Source organism: Numenius arquata, chromosome Z (genome assembly GCF_964106895.1).
Source record: "Numenius arquata chromosome Z, bNumArq3.hap1.1, whole genome shotgun sequence".
Lineage (NCBI taxonomy): Eukaryota > Metazoa > Chordata > Aves > Charadriiformes > Scolopacidae > Numenius > Numenius arquata.
In genome coordinates, this window is record NC_133616.1 from 84,599,370 (window position 1) to 84,619,019 (window position 19,650).

At 41.5% G+C, this 19,650-nt stretch overlaps 1 protein-coding gene across 1 annotated transcript in view; it reads right to left on the minus strand.

Moving 5' to 3' along the window:
* Positions 1–3,287: 3,287 nt before the first annotated feature.
* Positions 3,288–19,650, minus strand: part of ELL2 (elongation factor for RNA polymerase II 2) — a 43,752-nt gene continuing 27,389 nt past the window's right edge. The window contains exons 4-12 of the mRNA XM_074166337.1: positions 18,765–18,928; positions 15,795–16,054; positions 13,008–13,132; positions 12,779–12,866; positions 9,998–10,574; positions 7,180–7,246; positions 4,473–4,644; positions 3,555–3,599; positions 3,288–3,404 (exon numbers count right to left, since the gene is read on the minus strand). Of these exons, the coding sequence (XP_074022438.1) occupies positions 3,288–3,404; positions 3,555–3,599; positions 4,473–4,644; positions 7,180–7,246; positions 9,998–10,574; positions 12,779–12,866; positions 13,008–13,132; positions 15,795–16,054; positions 18,765–18,928 (1,615 nt within the window). The remainder of the gene's footprint in view (positions 3,405–3,554; positions 3,600–4,472; positions 4,645–7,179; positions 7,247–9,997; positions 10,575–12,778; positions 12,867–13,007; positions 13,133–15,794; positions 16,055–18,764; positions 18,929–19,650) is intronic.

The window sequence follows — 19,650 nt, forward strand, 5'->3', positions numbered from 1 at the left end:
GGAAAGTCAACGTTTTATTGATTGAATTGATGTAGAACAGAGGGGCAACAATGGCTCGAGTGTTGGTTAACGAAGCGCCCCGGCATGTTTCACATACAGAGTCATAACGCAGTTTGAGTGGAAACAGTTGAAAAAGTTGTAAAATACTCTCACAGTCAGAAAAGGGGGGAGTCACAGCCCTGATTCTAAGCCTCCGCGTTCACAAATATTGCCGTTCCCTTGATCAGTTTCATACCTTCCCCAAAAGGTTAGGGAATCGCCACGTCCCTCCCCCGTCAGGCACAGAAACAAACCACAGTGAACCTATGAAAAGAACTATACTCCAAAACAGCCATAATTCTTTGCAGGAAACAACATTTACGTATCTAGAAAGACTGGTTGTAACATCACTATTTTAAAAAGGCTAACAAATAAGAAAAGTTACAATATCAACACTTTAACCCGATTTCTGTTTAAAACCTGTTGAAGGAACTTGCTCCCAAGACTTGTCTACGCGTTTGACAGAACACTTCTGAAAGATTTGAGTACTACTTTTTTTTCATTATTATTATAATTATTAATTATTTATTTTTGATAACTGACAAGGTGACCTGAAGAATTAAAAGCAGTCAAGCCAGCTGCTTCAAGTGACAGTTTAGAGTATATATCTATGATTTTAAAACAAACAAAAAAAAAAACCAAAATAATTTTTTTGGGCACAGTTTTTCTCCCTCAAACCCCAGCCAGACTGGAAACCTGTCCTTCTAACCTACGTTGGGTTTTTTTCAGCCAACTGGAAAGGGCTTATTGCCTCCCTTTTGATGATGTATTTATTTTTTTTAATAAGCTGTAGTGAGATTCACAGTGTCCGTGAAGGAGACTCGCGCAGCTGCCCCTTCCCTACATCAATCATTTGCTTCAGATCCGTAGTAGTGTAAATCCCAGCCAAGACGCCGCCACGTGCAATGTTTTGGGTTTTTTTGTTGTTTTGCTGAGCGAGCTGGCCAGTTTTACAGGAAAGGCCAAAAAGAAAAAAAAAAAAAAATACAGTTGGAGGCCCCACTTCAACAGGCTCTCACAGCATTTGCTGAACAGGGACATCAACCCCAGGGAAAATCAAGAGGTAAGTTGATTTACAGCACTGTTTTGCCACACCTGGGCTGCCGGATGTTACCCTGCGAGGGCTTCAGAAATGCTCAATGAGAATGGGAAAAACCTCCAATTAAGGCTTTTTCCGCAGCTTGCCAGGTCTGATGGCGACAGGCTGGAAGCTCCGGCAGCCACACGTGCGCAGAGGACACCGACGGTTGAGGCAGGGCAGGGGGGAAAAAAAAAAATCAATTAATCACAGCAGGTCCCCGTCACGCAGCGATGGCACCAGGAGCCACCCCAAGACGGCGTCCCACAACAGCAGTCCGCGTCGGACCCAGGCACAGTCTGGAGAAACTGCCGAAAACGGGCCCCCAGCATCAGGAAATTCACATTATTTTAGCCTGAAAAGCCGCTTTGTCTCTAACGACGCACTCAGGACTGGGCTGGGTCATTAAAACCCAGGAGGACGCAGCTCTCGGTGGGAAGAGCAAAGAGTCTTCTCTTCATCTTGCCATTTGAAATGCGGAGTCGAAAACAACTGTACCAATCCCCAAGGGACCCAGCCTCGGCTCGGTCTCCAGTAATTAACACAAATACCGCTGCGGCCCAGCGGAAAGGGATGCGCCTGGATTGCCATCCCATCCCCATGAAACACAAGTGTCTTTGAAAATCCTAAGTTTAAGGCAAAAATTCAAATGCTACCATTTACCTGAACTCATGTTTTCTGGCAATCGAACATTTTCTGGTTTACAGTGATACACAACAGTTTTGGTTTTGCTTTGTTTCTTTTTTCTTGGATGCTGGAGATAAAGTCTATTAGCGACGCTACCAAAATTTTGGCAAAAGCTCCAAAAATCAGACTTGTAAACATAATGCTTCCCTTTTCAATTGGCAGCATTTTGAAAAGACACAGTAAGACACACAAAGATTTTGCTCAGTTTTGACCAAATAACCTGTGTTTTCACATGATAAAGTAAGCAATGGTTTACCTCAAAATAAAAAATAAAAAAAAAAAAAAGAAAAAAATAAACGCATGAAATGAAAGTTTGTGCTGTTTGGTGATCACAGTATTTTATAGTTAAATACATCTGTTCTTCGTTATATTCCTGGCACCCAGGACAAAATATCTTTAAATATATATTACATGTAGGCAATAGCTTCTTTGCATATCTCTCTTCAAAAAATACTTTATAGCAGTATATAAATAGATAACCTACATGTTTAACTTTATAATCTTGCCCCAAAACTATATATCTGTTTAATTTTTGTAAAGTATCAATTTCCTCAATATTATTAAAGCTGACAAAACTTATTGAAATGGAAACGCTCTCATCTTCCACAACAGAAGTAGCAATTTTCTGTAGGAATAAACCTACAGCAACACTCGTCAGTTGTTTTAACCTGAGCATTTGGGCCTACTTAGAGTAGCAGCTTTTTAATTATTTTTTTTTTATTATTTTTTTTTTAATTTTTCCCCGTCAGGCACGCTCACACCCACGCATTCTCGCACACGCTCGCAGACAGCACAAGCACACACGTCCAGACACCGGTAGGCCACGTGGTGCTTCCCAGGGGGAAGCAGGGCAGCTAATAATTTAACCACACTGAATATCACACACACACAGACACACACACACACACAGGCAAACAACTTAAGGCAATCACTGCAATGGGGGGTTTAAGTCGCAGGGGTGAGTCTCTGCTGTAACACAACGGGCTGTACGCAGCACGTACACTTGCCTCTTCAACCCTCCAAAACAATGTGATTTGTTGTTGTTTTTGTTGTTGTTTTTTTTTTTTTAAAGTTTTGTGCAAATTTCTAAACCTTCTACCATTTAAGGCAAAGAGTTTGCATTAACAAGAAAGGTCAGAAAACAGACTTATGTTTATCCCCAAACATTTGAATTTGCTACAATATTTTCTTAAAATGTGCACAACTTCATAGAAGAGGTACTGGGTCCCCAGCACCTACAGATAAAATTATTTCAATGGAGAAACACAAGTCTTGAAGAAAAGAAGGGACCAGAAAAAGCAGCTTCAAAAATGCATATAAGCAACATCAACAATAACAAAAGTAGTTTAACTTAAGTTTGCTAATACTGAAACTTCTGTAATGCAAAGGTTTGATACTGACTTTTAGAATCTTAGAGTAACTAACTTTGAGTTTTAAATAAATAAGTTTCAGTCCATTCACATGTGCTGGTCAAAGCAGAAGACTAGTGCGACGACTCTGCTTGCCGTTGGTCGAACTCCCCAATGAGTCTCTTAATATGAGACAGCTTGTTGTGGAGATACTCGCATCTGTACTTCTCCTCATAGTAGTTTGGGCTAGACTGTAAAGATAAGGGAAAAAAAAAAAAGAAAGAAAATTAGGCCATGAAAACATTTCTGCAGAGTTTAATGTTTCACGTCTTTTACTTCCAAAACATCCCCGAGGCAGCCTCAGTGATTGCTGCCTCCCACAAATCTAGTGTTACACGTACCTGCTTTAACTTTTGATACTCCTCTACTATTTCCTCCTGAAGCATCTACAAGAAAAAAAATACACGAAGACAATGTGAAGAACATTTCACTCCTACCAGAAAATGCACATTTATATAAAATATTAAAGCACTCAGTTTTACTCACAGTATTTTCTTATCCGTGAGCCACCATTCTCCTGCATTGCAAAAATAACCCCCAACCCCCCTGTATCACCCCAGATCTGCAATTAAGCCTGCAAACAGGCAGCAAAAGGAGCACGTGTTTGAAGAGGCCCTTTGAGGAGTCTCTTGCGCTGCTCTGCATTCACAGGCAGCAAAAACAAGTGGAGTTTGAGGGACAAACAACTTTTTGCAGGGTTTGGTCAAAAAATCAGAGCCAGCCCAGGCAGGGTCCAAGCAAGGATGTAAATTCTGCAATTTTTTCCCTTTGTCGGATTGAGTAGTGCCAGGGATTTTAAAATACTCCTCCTGCTGCTCACAAACGCATTTGCAATCTGCCCAAAAACTATATAAAAGCCAACCAAAAATCCTCCGCGTGCACACGGAATTAAAGAATTCTGATACTGAACACGTGGAATTTGTATGTCTGGATCAGAGCAGTTCGGGCTGGAAAGCCTGAATATCAGGTTTTTAACACTATTCCCTGCTAAAATCATAGCCATCTGGAAGATGAGTAAGTTGTGGCTGTAGGTTTACTCTAGTGTATAAAATCATGGGAAAGAGAGCGTCAGGAAAGCTTTAGGATTTTGGCCGCTGCTTTCCACGCACTCCCGATTTTCTCCCCCATCTGTGTAGCAGCAACCCCTCCCCTCCCCAGGATGCTGAGGCAGTCAGCAAAGCCCCAGCCAAAAAATGTGGACTTTCGGATGGGATAACAGAGAAACGAAACACAATCTTTGCGGTTTTATCCTTCTTTACCTGATACTCCTTGGACCCTGGAGAAACGAGCTTCCGTTGCGCATCGAGCTCCGTGAACTTCCTGGTGACGCAGTCTATCCGTGCGTGCAAGTGCCTGTACTCGTCGTACTCCGCGTTGAAGTCATCCTTGTAACTCTGGCGCTGCTCGTACGAGACGATAGCTATGTATTTCCTGGTGGAAAAACATGCAATTTTACACCAAGGACATGGCGAATATCAAGCACAGACACCCAAGCTTTAAGTCAGTTAGCTATGTGACCTGTAAGCACACATGCTCCAAGAGAATGTATTTAGGTAATTATAGAAATCTACTATATCTTTGCGACATCTATTTGCTAATATTTTGCCTTTTAGAGCTTTTATTCAGAAGCCGTACCAAAAGACAAATGTAGCATACTTAGAAAACACTAGCAATTATTCAAATACAGAAGGACCAAATCATTCAAACATAGAAGGACCAATAAACGCATCAGCTTCAGTGAGAGAAGAGAAACTGATGGATTATAACCTCTTTCTATGAAGGGACAGATTAATTAAGTTGTATTTACTTTCAAAAATTCGTTTTCATTACATTTTTGGAAGGGACTGCCTTTACGGAGTTGGATCCAATTAGGTTTTTGGCTACATTTGTGCCTATCCAACAGCAAAGCATAATAAGAAAATTTGGTTATTTTAGTGAACATCAGTTCCGTTGCTGCCCACCTGACCAAGGCACAAAAACAAACTGCAGAGAAGTCAGAAACGAAAACCCACCCCACCACGTCACCTCCTAAGGAGAGCAAAAACCCCATAAATGCTTAAAGCCACCGATGCGACTGAAACTCTTCATCCCCCTCTCCCTCAAATCAGCATGAGCGGATTTAATGAGCTCATTATACAAATCCAAGACGAAGTGTCAATGCGAGTAACGGAGACCACTTCCGACCGCCGCCACACACCGACACTTCTGGTCTTCCCAGCCTGAGGACCTGGCTCCTTTGGATGACACCGGCACCCCCACAGGGGGAGGAATCCTTCAAATCACCCTTGGATTCATCTTAACTAGCAGCAAAAATTTAACAAGTTCAAAGTCTGCACCAACACAGGCAACAACTGCCGTCAGTGACGGATCCCGGGCCAAATGCACCCAATTAGAGCAACAGAGGGTTTTTAAAAGAAAACTAGAGACGCCCTTCAACATTTTGGGAGGCACCTCTGCAGTGATTTACATCCCACAGGCCAAGAGCCCAGCAAAGCACTCATAATGAAAATGTGTGGAGAGGGAAGAAATGAGAGTAGAAGTGGCAAAAAACACAAATCTGTTCTGTTTTCCTAGTTTTTGCCTAAACTTTGCTTAAAAAGCTTGAGTTCCTTTACTCTCATAATCTTTACATGAAGATGGAAAGTGTCTTTATGCTAAAGCTGGGATTATACTCATGAATTATGTAGCAATTAGAGACAGCTGGAAGAGAAGCTAGAAAAAACTAGACCGAAGTCCTTTAAACTGGACCAAATTGCTCCGGTTTCAATCTTTCTGCACTGATCAGCACGACCCACTTTTTTTTCAGGACACCACGGCCAGTAGATTATCTGCGAGATTGTTCCAGAGATTGTGCCTTTCACAGAGGATTCTTCATCACAGTTTTTTTACACCCCCATCAGAACTAGACCAACCTTCATGAAATCTTGCATAAAGGCTTTTTTCTTTTGCAAGGTTTCATACAGGTTTGTTTGCAGAAGGTATTTCTCTGTTTTACAACAGTAAAGAAAAATCCTCCTAATAGAAAAGTTTTAATATTCTAAAAAAGCACTTAGGCAACCAAATGATTCAACAGAAGTAGAGCTATTTCATTTTAAAGCAAGTTCTTTAATACTTGTCATGGATGAAAAACCTTTTTTATATAGCAGGTTATTTTTTAACTTTTGGGAATGTTAAGATGGTGTGTGACAACTTGTTAAGGGACTACAATCAAACTTAGTGGGAATTCCTTCCATGATTGTATAGACTGCCATACGCCAGTTATTGTAGACATGTAACACTTCACACACAAATTTAAAGCATTTTTATCTTGTTTTATAGTCAAAATTAGGCAGCTAAAATTTAAAATATGAATTCAGGTCTTTGGTCTGCAATTCTATGGTGAAATTGGGTATTTTGCTGTAGCTTCGAGTTAGCCAAAGCTACATCAAAGCTACATTTTACATCAAAGCTTTAAAAATAACTTTGATGGTTAACTCCAGTTGGCTCATATACGGCCTTTGTAATGCTGGGCTCTAAAGTCTGCTACCTTCCCTCCCCACCTTCCCAGCTCAGATGCACTAAGCGCTGAAAACACAGGAAAGATGTTAAAACATATGTATTCAGTATTTTAGCATTCAGCTTTCCTCCTGTGTTGTCTCACCTCTAAAAAAACTGAAAACCAGCACACGTTCATATTCCTCTTTTATTGTGTTCTTGAGGAAGCATGAAATGAAAATGTTTTAAGTCTGCTTCTAAAGCATATTAAAAGTTCCTTTTAACACTTTCTTTTCCCTGCAATAATTAAGGGACAACCTCAGAGTTCAAAACTGGCAGGTACTCGAATAAGGCAGCTGGGTGACTTAAAGGAACTTATCATCATTCTAAAATTCCATTTTGATGAATTTAGTAGCTAAGTGAGAGGTTTTTATAGATGATTTTTCAACTGCTTCAATGAGTGGCAAGTGACTTAAACGTTATTTTACTCACAGGAAGTAGTCTGGTTGTTCACTTGTTGATGAATGAGACTCTGTGGAGGCAGTGCAAGTTTCTTTAACTCCTACAGAAAAGCAGAATTTTGACACTTGGAATAAACAGATTTTTAATACAGCCAAACAGTACCGACCTGACAGGCTTGAAAAAAAATCCTTTAGAGTTTTATCCTCACAGTAAATGACTTGGAATAAGCTTTTTAAGTTAGTAATAGGGCTCACACAGCAGGCAGCACTGGGGTTTAAAAAGAGGGCACGGCTACTTTATTCTCCAGGTTCTGCACCAGCGCAGTATTAACCCGGGGTCAGCTTTTGCTGATCTGGAGACACGACGTGGGATCTGCACAGCAATTCAAGCTGTGCAGCGACAGATGAGGCTGCACAATGAAGATAACTTGAGATATATATATATATATATACACACACACACACATAAAACAACAACCTGGTTCCAGTGAGAAATAGAGTAAAAAGCCAAAGTTTTTTTCCTCCCATGTTTTTATCCCTCCTTTCCTGCCAGTTACGGACATCCCAAGTTAGATTTAATTTCAGCACTCTTCCAAGCAGGAGAGTCATCAGCATTGTACAGGGGTTACTGGCATTCAGGCTTCAATAACCTGCAACAAAGACTGGCTGCTCATTAACGTGGCAACACCGGGTTTGAAAGTTATTTGCACTTGTAAATTGCTCTTTTGCTCTTTTAAACGGCACTATGAAAGCACAGGACACTTAATCTCTAATCCCTCTTTTTAAAGGAGTATTTCAGGAGCCCCTTATCTTTTTGATAAATAAGAAAAATAGCTGCTGTAAGGAAAAGTTAGCTGGAACAGGAAGGAACGCTCAGTATCTTGGTTTGGGGTTTTGTGGCAACCTTAAAAAACACACAATCCTTTATATTCATTATTATGTTACACTGCCACTGTTTAAACAGTGTTTCTGCTAAAGCTCAGTCACTCTTGCCAATCACTAAGCTGTATCTGAGCCTTAAATCACAGGGAGAGAAAAGAGCTATCATGGGATGTTCTGCTTGATTATTTTGCCTTTAATATTAAAATTATTACATGGTACAGGATGAGTATGAAAAGAAGTGTAAAAGTGAGAATGAAATTTGAGAGGAATGCAACCATAACATTAATAGTCACTGTACGTAAAATACAACTTAGGTGAATAGTTTTGCTGTAAGCGTTTAATTTCCAAAAATTGAAGTGCATTTGCTGACACGGCTCGGTCCATTCCAAGGCTTCAGTGTAAGCACCAACTTAAAATGCAGCACAGGTTTTTCCTTCTCAGAATTTTGTTACTTGCTTCTGGAGAAAGATGCTCACATGTTTATACATTAAAGCATGAATATTTTCAAAGCAACCCCAAGCCACGTGGGCATGTTGCGGCAGGTCCAGGGTCAATGTGAAACCACCACCTGGGAGCACCTTTATCTACAAGGTGCGACGGGAAAGGGCTGAACCTGACATCCAATTTGCAAGTCAAACCTCCGAAATTCGACAACAGGAAGATTTAACAGAGGGATTCAACTTTGCCCTATTTTGTGTGTGTGTGTGTGTTAAGAAAGAAAGTATTTTTTGTGCATTTCTGTTTAGCTTTTCAATGCCACTTTAAGCGTGTACCATTTCTACATCTTTTGAAGTCCCGAGTTCTGCAGGACTAGGAGGGAGGGGAGCTCCCAGAACAGTTCAAATCAAAACTCTATAAAACCTACATAATTTGGCATGTGGTTTATGACTTTCCACAAAAAGGCCGAATTCGATTAACCTCATGTTGTGATACAAGAAATACATTTGTCTGATCTATGCATTTCAGCAAACCAGTATGGAATAACTACACGTAACAGCAGGGTTTTATTTTCAGCATGCAGAGTCTAAAACCTGCTGTTGGAAAAAGTGGAGTAAGTTTCAGCGAACTGTAAGTTTATTAGAAATGAAAGAAAAAAATAAAAAAATCCATTCCTTGTGTTTTTCTAGTACCGAGCTCCTTCCTGTAACCAGTTTCTGCAATCCATTTAGGATTTCTTTCTTCTAATGATTGCTGTACTACAGAGTGAGAATTCTTGAAAGTGAACCTGATTTTAGCTAAGGTTGCAGCTGAACAAGTCCAGCTTCTGGTTTTGGGGTTGATTTTTTTTCTGTTTGGCTGGTTTTGTTGCTTTTTTTTTTCCACTAACAGTTAAAATGTACTGCAATGGCAGAAAAAAAATATGATTTTTCATGACCATAAAAGCAGGGATAATAGTAAGATTGCCTGGAAGCCCAGCCAGGCGGCACTGGAGCTGTGCTCTTCTGCAGAGAGCTGCTTTCTCGGATGGGACTACCAGAAAAGGGAGTAAACCAGTTGCTATGATCTCCACTTTTCCATCTTTTTATCTCACTTCTACCATCACATATTGTAGGGGAGGTTGTAGATCTCCCAAGGAGCAGGCGATGGGACAAGAGGAAATGGCCTCAAGTTGCTCCAGGGGAGGTTCAGGATGGAGATTGGGAACAATTTCTTCACAGAACGGGTTGTCAAGCATTGGCAGAGGCTGCCCAGGTGAGTGGTGGAGTCGCCATCCCTGGAGGTATTTCCAAGCCGGGCAGACGTGGTGCTGAGGGACATGGGTCAGTGCTGGGTTTGTCAGTGTTGGGTTGATGGTTGGACTTGATGATCTTACGGGTCTCTTCCAACCTGGAAAATTCTATGATTCTACAATTCTGTAACTAACATACAGCAAGTGAAAAAAATAGACCATTCAGGTTTCTGGTTTTACTGGTGCCTTTTCACCAGGGTTACCCACATAGTATTTGGGAAAAGCGTCATAGTCATACCTTCACCTGACTTGGAACAGGAGGATTCTTTCAGCTTGGCAGTTTCTTCTTTTATAAGGTCCTTCTCCTCCTTGCTCGTGCTCGAAGCGTCCTGTGCTGTGCTCTCACCCTTCTCCTCCTGCTCTTTTACCTTCTTGGGCTTTTGGTGCCACACCGGGTGCTTCTTGCCCGGGCACTTGGGAGGCTCCCCCTGCACCGCGGTGGGCACCAGGGTCCCCAAAGCAGTCTGAGAGGTATTTTTTTGTCGCTGGTCCTCATAGACGCTACTGCTGTTTTGGCTGAAGCTGTCCACTGGCAGGTCCTGTGTCCCCGCGCCCTCGGGGGTGCTGGGGGAGCCGGAGGTGGCCGTTTGCGGGGGGTTGGAGGCAGGAGGGAGGGTGGGAGGCAGCAGCAGAGAAGCGGGAGTAGCAGCAGCCGGGGCCGGGGCAGGAGCAGGCGGTGGAGGGGTGGCAGCAGCTTTCTCCCCAGGAGCCAGCAAGTGGCCACTGAAGGACAGCGGGACTCGACTGGTCAGGTGGGATATCCTCTGCTTTTTGCTCAGCAGAGGATCAGTGAAATCGGAATTCAAAAGCCGTTTCTGTAATAAAAAAGTAAAATAGAATAAATAAATATTATTTATAATAAATAAATATCATGATAAAAAAATAATCATAGCAATAGGACAAGGGGGAAGGGTTTGACACTGAAAGAGGGGAGATGGAGATGAGATGTGGGGAAGAACTTCTTTGCTGTGAGGGTGGTGAGAGCCTGGCCCAGGTTGCCCAGAGAAGCTGTGGCTGCCCCATCCCTGGAGGGGTTCAAGGGCAGGTTGGAGGGGGCTTGGAGCAACCTGGTCTGGTGGGAGGTGTCCCTGCCCAGGGCAGGGGGGTTGGAACTCAATCTTTAAGGTCCCTTCCAACTCTAACCATTCTATGATTCTATGAAAATAAAAAAAAAAAAAAACCCAAACCATATTTGAAAATCAGCAGAATTAAGTTTTGCTTGCACTCTGAAAAAGGAGCATTTCTGAACAGGCAATTGTTGGAAACGCATCCTTCTTTTCTAAAAATAGCTGTCAAACAAGGAGGTACTCCAGGTAAATACATGGCTTATTTCATGCTTAGTTTCTAATCATAGAATCATAGAATGATTTGGGTTGGAAGGGACCTTAAAGATCATCTAGGTCCAACCCTGCCCTGCCCTGGGCAGGGACACTTCCACTAGACCAGGTTCCTTATGATTTAGCAAGTTTGTTCTTCAAATTCATAGCTAAAAGGCTTTTGGGAGAAATACGGTCTCTTCAGCAGTTCCATCAAAGGTTCCACCAAAACGAGGAGGTCAGGTCGGTATTGTTTTAGGTACCAATTTCAGTTCAGACATACTGGGTTAAGAATCAGCTTTTTCTGTCAAACAGTGATTTACTGGAGCAGCCCTGAGAAGCACACAGCGGTCTGCTCATCAGAGTGCAAAAATTGCAAAACTGATGAGAGTAAGTAAAACCCCCAGTTCTGCTACGGTTCCAGCTGAAACGCTGGTTCACATCCTCTTCTCTAGCGAACACCCACTGCTCAGCTGATGTGCAGCCTGGACCAGGAGTTCCAGTCTTGGCTCCGTGCCCCCCTGTTGAAAATAACGCGGATCCTGTGTGTACAGAGGCAAGACCTGCACCATTTCACCCTTGCGCTGGCAGAAAGTTAGGGGAAAAAAAAAAACAAACTGTGCCCTCCCTCCTCTATTTTAATGTAAGTATCTCTGGTGAAAAAGACTTTCCCTGCTTCCCAGCTTACAGCTGCACACGCACAAGCTCTCGTATTCTTCAGAGTACAAATGCATCTACTGAGACATGATTTTAGCCACGAAAAGTATCAAACTTTTCCTTAAAGTAATGCCCTTTAAGCAGAGTTTTCCAAGCTGCTTCTGAAAAGGTTTCCATGGTCCTCTTGTGTTGATAAGAGCACGGAACATACGCATTTTAAGTCTGATGTGCTGACTCGGATCTGCCTTTTCACACCTGGGCTACCCTGAATTAAAACTTAATTTTATCCCTATAGATGCTAAAATGACACCTACAGGGAGAGAAAAAAAAAAAAAAAGATATTCCCCCAAGTGGATCACTACTGCAATTTGTCCTTATTCTAGCCTTTCCTAAGCTTTATACTTAAACAGCAGCACAAGGGTGTTTGCGCATATTGTATTATATCTACCAATAACTACTGTTATAACTACCACATCACAAAGAACCTTGAACACATACAAGGTTCCCCATAACGAAAATATGCACATATCTTATCTTGAGAAGACCTTCCTACACACCAAGATAAACAAGTTACATGGCAATACAAAACAGTTTTAAGGATTTAACCAGAAAGCCCAGGGTTGTGTAACGATAACGGGTAACCAAGAAGTTACAGGCGAGTTTAGGCCACGATGGACAGCCCCGATTCAGGCCACCGCAGTGGCTGTTCGAACGCCACAAGGGTGGTCTCTGTCAGAGATCTAGGTGTTATTTACAAAACACCGAACAGACAGGAATTGTTTGTTTTTCTGACTATTTTAATAAACATTCTAAAACACAGAACACTAAATATAGCAGCCCTTAAGCTACGTGACTGCAAGTTTTTTGCAGCCTTGACAGTGCAACCATCCTTTAAAAAAAATGTAACAAACCAAACAGAAATAAATGCTTCAGTTTTTCATGTATTAAAGACACTCAGTGCTTCACATCACAGCTTTTACACCAATATAAAATGTGATAAATTCTAATACACTGTAAATAGCATTAAAAAACCAAACACATCATACCTGAGAAGTTGATGGAGCATCTTTTTTAGAAGTTACAGGAGATTCCAAATGGCTGGTATTGGTGGCATTCTGAAACGTCTTTAATTTCCTGTAAGGATGACCCAACACTTCAGGTTACAAGACAGAAATGTCTATATTGTAGTTCTTTCATTATAGGGAAGGCAGACATTTGTTTCCCATAAAAGGTTTTTTAGATGGCTATTTTCCTTCCCCTAGAGACTGAACTTACCTAGAAAGTATTAACTCCAATGACTGTTTATCTATTTCACTGTATCCAGGCCAATCTTTCTGAATTTCTTTAAATACATAATCCTTCAGAGTGTAAGAATTGTCCTTTGGACTCAGGTTGGCTACCTACAGGCAGACATTTAAGAAAATAAATGTTCATTATACCTAAATGCAAACTACAGAAATAAGACTGGTACTGCAAAGCTAAATCAAAGCTGCAAACGAAATCACACACCACTTTTCCAAGTTTTTTTAGATATCTGAAGATGAAAGCAGCTCTCATGTAATGAGCACCAATTTTAAAAAAATGTGGTCAATTCGGGATGCAGAAATTGGCGTGTAAGGAAATCCCAAACTGATGCAAGCAAGTGTGAAACGTACTCTGTGAAAACCTCTCTCTACACAAGGTACCTGGTTTCTTGCCGTTAGTACAGCATTGAGAATCATGGCAAATTATGCCAAAACTGCATAAAATACATTGAGAGACCTAGTTTTTCGTTTTTTTTTTTAAATTATTTTTCTTTTTTAAGAACTGAAGAACACTATCTCAACATACAAATTCAGATTTGTTCAATACCTGCTGTTCTTTGGTTTTACACAGCTATACTGTGATGGCAGCGCACAGACGGTGCATGTTTTCCATCATACCATTAACAACCACATTATGTCATCATTTGTCTTGACAAAAAGAATGGCTTTTCTTTCGCAATCAAGAAACTACAGCTTTCTACTGAACAGTCATGTGCCATAAGCTAATGGGCACAAAACTACTTCTTTTAGTACAAAGACAAATTATTTATCTGTCCCATTTGTTTTAAGCCGTATCAAATTTTCACCAACTGGGGGAAAAAGTAACTCTACTCATATCTAACAAGTCATATTTTGAAAACAAGATTTTGTGCTAAAATGGTTAAGGAGAGGCCCAGATGCGTTCCTGATTCTGCAGACATGGGGTTCTCTACAGCAAACCATTGTCGTGAGAAGGTGGGGTGCATGTCTTGCTGCACAACTTCGGAAGTAAAACGGGTTTATACCTTCCTTAAGAAAAACACAAAGTATATTTTAAAAGTTAAAATGAGCTAGTACAACCTCAAGACAGCTGAAGTGCTGGTTTCGACTTCATTATCTGCCATCAGTTCAGAGAAATCCTCAAATAAAAACAATCTCCGTCAATTTGCCTGACACAAAATGCTGAATAACTCATCACCACATCTCCACCACTTCTTGCAGTTTTGCTTTTTTTTTTTTTCCTCCAAAACACGATAGACAAACACCACTAATTCGTGTCTGTGTGCATGTCTGTCTGACCACAGTTTGAAAAAATTTGAAAGTAACAAAGATACCCAGAAACAGTAATTCACTTGTTAAAAACAATTAAAAGCCGTATTCCAAGTAAAGCAAATCTGTGCACATTAGATCTTAGCAAGTTCAGGCAGCTGATTTTAGATTTGCACAAAAAAACCCCATCACTATGAAGCTAAGAAAAATGGGAGCAAGGCTTTTCAAGGTGCAGTGCTGCCAATGTGACCATTTTTGAATCCAAACCAGTACCCTGAGGCAGTTCACACCAAGAAAGTCTCCTTAAACATTGTCAAGCATAAGGGGAGACAAGGAGGAAGTTTTTGCACCTTTTATCCGCTACAGAGCTGAGTTTATGGAGCTTTATAATCAACTCGAAGTATAAATCAACTACTTCAATTTGTATGTAAGAGCAAGGCTCTTGCTAAAATGTGTATTTCTTCAGGGTGACAAACCCCACCAGTGCACTGGGCAAACAAAGCAACAACACTTCACATATTCAAGGAATGAGTTCCTCAAATTCGGTGTAGGATCAACCAAAGCTGTATAATTGCTGAATTTTACTCATTTTAATAGGTTCCAAACCACTTTTTTCCTAGATAAATAGGAAATATTCCTACTTTACATATTAATATATGCATAATTCAGCCACAGCCCACGGGTACGGGGAGTATCTAAAAGGTAAGAGACTATCCACTGCATCTTATGATACATTAAGAAGCTTTTTCTGAACTGTTTTAGTAGAAAATTAATGTGACGCTCTTGAACACACAGCTTGAAAGTTTCACCCGTAACATTACAGGCTTACCAATAATTTTGATGGATATGATAAAGAAATGTCATATCCATCATGCAACTTAACTCAAAGGTGAACTGGAAAAGCTACTGAATAAAAAAAGGTTTTAGGTAAGATGAAGACACAATCCACATGAGAGAGAAAAAATGCTACGCTCAAAATCGGACCTTTTCCTTTATGATTTGGCTGGAACACCCTTCCCTGGACTGTAATTCTAACAGATCCCAAGAGAAGCCCGGTACCATTTACAGGCCACCAACTATGTTCACATGAACTGCTAACCTATGTGATGACCAAACTTCTCATAAACTCCTCACAAGAAATATTAAGTAGCATGACAAACGATTTCACACAATTGAGAGAACGCATGGCCAGTTTCTCTCAATTAAGCAGTTAAGCCATCCAAGTAAAAGAGAGAGGAAAAAAATAAGACATTAGGAGCAACAAAGCTGGAAATAGTGAATTATTGCCTGCCATTGTAGTAAAACAAAAACACTCCCAAAAATTTTTTTCATATTTATTTCCTTTCCTCCGTTGACTTGCAGTTTGGGGCATCTGTATAAAGCTGATTGAGAAACTTAAAACAAGGAACATAACGTACGTTTCTCATTTAAATACACACCTCAAAATTATGATTAAAAGAATAGCAGGAGGGGGAAAAAAACGTTGGCACAAACCCCAAAGTGATCTCACCTGCTGAAGGATAGTCCCAAGGGAGTTCTTGTCCTTCTGGTTGACACCGTCTCTCTGCAGGCGAGCAAGTATCTCTGGTTTCTTGTAACTCTTGAGTGCCAGCAGGTGAATCACCCTGTCCCTGTAGGGCCGCTGAGAAACAGTGCTGTGCGCCGGCGTCCTCCGCAGGATGTTCGCAGGGTTCATGGGGGTTGACCTCTTCCTCTCAGGCACTGCATCCGGAATGCTTTGTGGTGCTCTTCTGACCTGTACTCTTTTACCTAAAGGAAATGTAAAAAAAAAAAAAAAAAATATTGGGAAAAAAAAAAGTGTGACATGGGAGGTTGGGAGAAAGCAAGAAAGTTGATTTAAAAGAATTTACTGAGCCAAATAAACTCCAAAAGCTGTATTTAATTAGCATTTCAAGATCTATAAGAATATACAGGTAGTAAAGATGTATTGAGCTAGGCATTAACAAAGAAATATTCAATATTAAAAAAGCTGGTAAATGAGTGATACCAGTAGGAAGACACCACCAATTACTTACCTAAATGGTGCTTTTATTATTTTTCTAGTTAATAAGCTCAAGCACTGAACACCCAAAATCAGGCATTTTTTTTTTTTGAAGAGTACTCTAAGATGTGAGGCAAAGATCGTCCCTATAGCTAAAGGATTCCCCATTAATGCCTAGGGAGACCAAGCCTACACAACTAATTACATCACTACCAACCCTTGGTGTTAATCACTTCATGGAATGGTTTAGGTTGGAAGGGACCTTCAAGACCATCCAGTTCCACACCCCTGCCCTGGGCAGGGACACCTCCCGCCAGACCAGGTTGCTCACCTGAATTACCATAATTTACACCACATTTTAAGCTGAAATGTTGCCCTTTTATTAAATAAGCCCAGGTTTGTTCAGAAACAGCACACCAAAAATTTAACAGTTCTTGGGACCAAGGCCAAAGAAGTTTTGAAACATGGCCTGCACAGCATTTTGGATAAAACTTTATAAAAAAGACGTGTTTCTAAACTGGAGGAACAATGCAAGTGATGCATCCAGAATTTAAAAATAACACCACCCAACATGAATCCCAGTTTTACCGGAAAAAAAACCAAAACTAAACAAACTCCTCTACTCTGTGTTTTGAAACAGCATTTGCCATCAGACAGAAAGAAAAAAGGATTTAGCAGGACACTGCAGAAAATCATTGCAGTCAACATCATCTGCAATCCAGCAGAGGATGGATGCGGCACGACCTGGGCGTTTTTCTGATGCCAACAACTCTTTTTCGGTACATGAGGGAGATTTACTGTGTATTGGCGAGAAAATCTGCAGCTTATGGAACTGCTTGTCCTGGGGAACAGCAGAAATTTGCTTCCCGTTTTGCAGCGGAGGCCAAACCCTTGTAACGTTTCCACCCTGCGCATTCCCCGGACTTTGCTCTTCTGATTTTCAAGAGCAAACCCAGCCAAGCAAACACACACGCAGTTACACTTCTGGAACAGTGTGAACCTGCACATTGTTTACCGAACGAGTGACAAACGTTTTAACAAGTTAAATTCAGTGTAGGTACATAAACACCCCCCTGGCACAGCGGAGAGCGTAAGCAGCAAACCAAACGCCTCCTAAAGTCATGTCTCTGAATCACTGGGAAAAAAAAAAACAAACCTGAAAAAATAACCCGGCATTAACATGATTAACAACCCCAGTTCCTAATTTGTACAGCATGAAGCATGTTGCAAAAATTACCCCAGTGCCCTACCAGCAACTAGACCTGTCCTACCTGAGCTTTGTCAATGTCAGTCTGGAAAACAAGAGTATCCCCAACCACCATAATAGTCCCACTGCCACTCGTCAGACCCCATTTATATTTAGTGTTAGATATTCACTTAAATTCTATTTAAACAACTAACAAGGAATCACACAGATCATTCCCGTGTAAAACACAGCTACCCCAATGAGAAGTTTGGAAATAGATGGAAGTGGCTCTTCTCACAATGCTGTTGAAGAGCAGTTTAGACAATATGGGGGAAGTAGACCCAATTCCATGTCCGTGCCCAGCTGCCCTCGTGTCAAGGCCACATACACGTAGTTTTCTATCTCCAAAAAGCTGTGATGATGCTTAAAATGCTTGGCAGTAAGTTGTGGCAGAGCAAGCATTTCACCACCACCATGAGGTATGTCCATGCTGGAGGAGGACCACAGCCACGGCCACAGGAAAGACTGTGTCACTTGGTGAAGATGGATGGATCTGGTCCAGCTGGCTGCTGTGGGCAGGACCATGCTGCCCTCAGGGCTAGAAGGTGGATGCTCACCTTGCCTCTATCTGCAGCCAGTGCCAGGCTCCTTGGGGAAACGGTACTCAGAACAGTTTAATAATGAATGAAACCACTTAAATGCTTTTTGTTTTGAGGAAAACGATGAAATCCATGGGAAGATGCCAACATTACCTTACTTCAACTTTTTTTAAAAAAACACAAAACCCATGGTATTGTCATACCAGTTACGTATTAATGACCAAGACATAAAATAAATAAAATTTCATTAGCATTAGCCAGTGTGAAAAGCAAAGTGTTTCATATTAAGCTTATAAATTTGTATATTAGACTTCCTCAATGTTAATTCTTACAGATTACAGGTTAAGGTTAATGGTTTAGCATAGTATTTAGGTACTCAAAAGGGCTGTTACAAAACCAAAACATTAGCTACTAAACCAGAGGATTTAAGTGCATGGGGTGGTAAAAACCCTCACCTCAACGGTCAAAATTTCAACCAGTCAAGGAATATGGGAACAAGCATGGACTGGCTGGCTTTCTAGGGGAAAAAAAAGCCTAAAATCTGAATTCAGCAACAGGAGACTGCAAATCTAATGTAAGAGTGAGCTACCTACCTACACCTGAGATCTCTGAACACACCACCTTTCCTGAGAATATGCTAAAAGATTAATTACTGAGTTTGAAAACTTAGTAGAAAATGAAATACAACCATACCTAAAAATGGTCCACCAGGTTTAATAACCTTTGTACTTCGATTGCGCGACTCCTCTTCTGCCTGGGTCAAGCGCTCTCGGGTCGTCGCATAGGAATCACTTGTTGCACATACCGTAATTTTATTCTGTATAGATCCCAGGCAACTGAGTTGTGAGGTGCCAGAACTATAAAAACATTGAAAAAAGTTGAGCCCAAGCACTAGTTCAGGTTTACAAGTATGGTTGTGTCAGGAACTCTACGACCTGTCTTAACAGATGAAGAAAAACGTTCTCCAGTTCTGACAGCCAGCTCGGGCACAAATACATTTCAAATTGTCTCTACACATCCAAATTCCATCAGATTCACTTGTCGGTGTAATTACATTTCCTCACATAACTGTGTTTGAGAGGCAGGCTCAGGACAGCGTTGGTGGCTGCACTGGTAACTGCTGTGATCACAGAATGGTTTGGATTGGAAGGGACCTTAAAGCCCCCCCAGTGCCACCCCCTGCCCTGGGCAGGGACACCTCCCACCAGACCAGGTTGCTCCAAGCCCCCTCCAACCTGGCCTTGAGCCCCTCCAGGGATGGGGCAGCCACAGCTTCTCTGGGCAACCTGGGCCAGGCTCTCACCACCCTCACAGCAAAGAAGTTCTTCCCCACATCTCATCTCCATCTCCCCTCTTTCAGTGTCAAACCCTTCCCCCTCCTCCTATGGCTCCCCTCCCTCATCCAGAGTCCCTCCCCAGCTTTCCTGGAGCCCCTTGAGGGACTGGAAGGGGCTCTAAGGTCTCCCCGGAGCCTTCTCTTCTCCAGGCTGAACCCCCCCAACTCTCTCAGCCTGTCCTCACAGCAGAGGGGCTCCTATGCGGTGCTTTTAAATAACAATTATGGGGACAACTCGGGTAG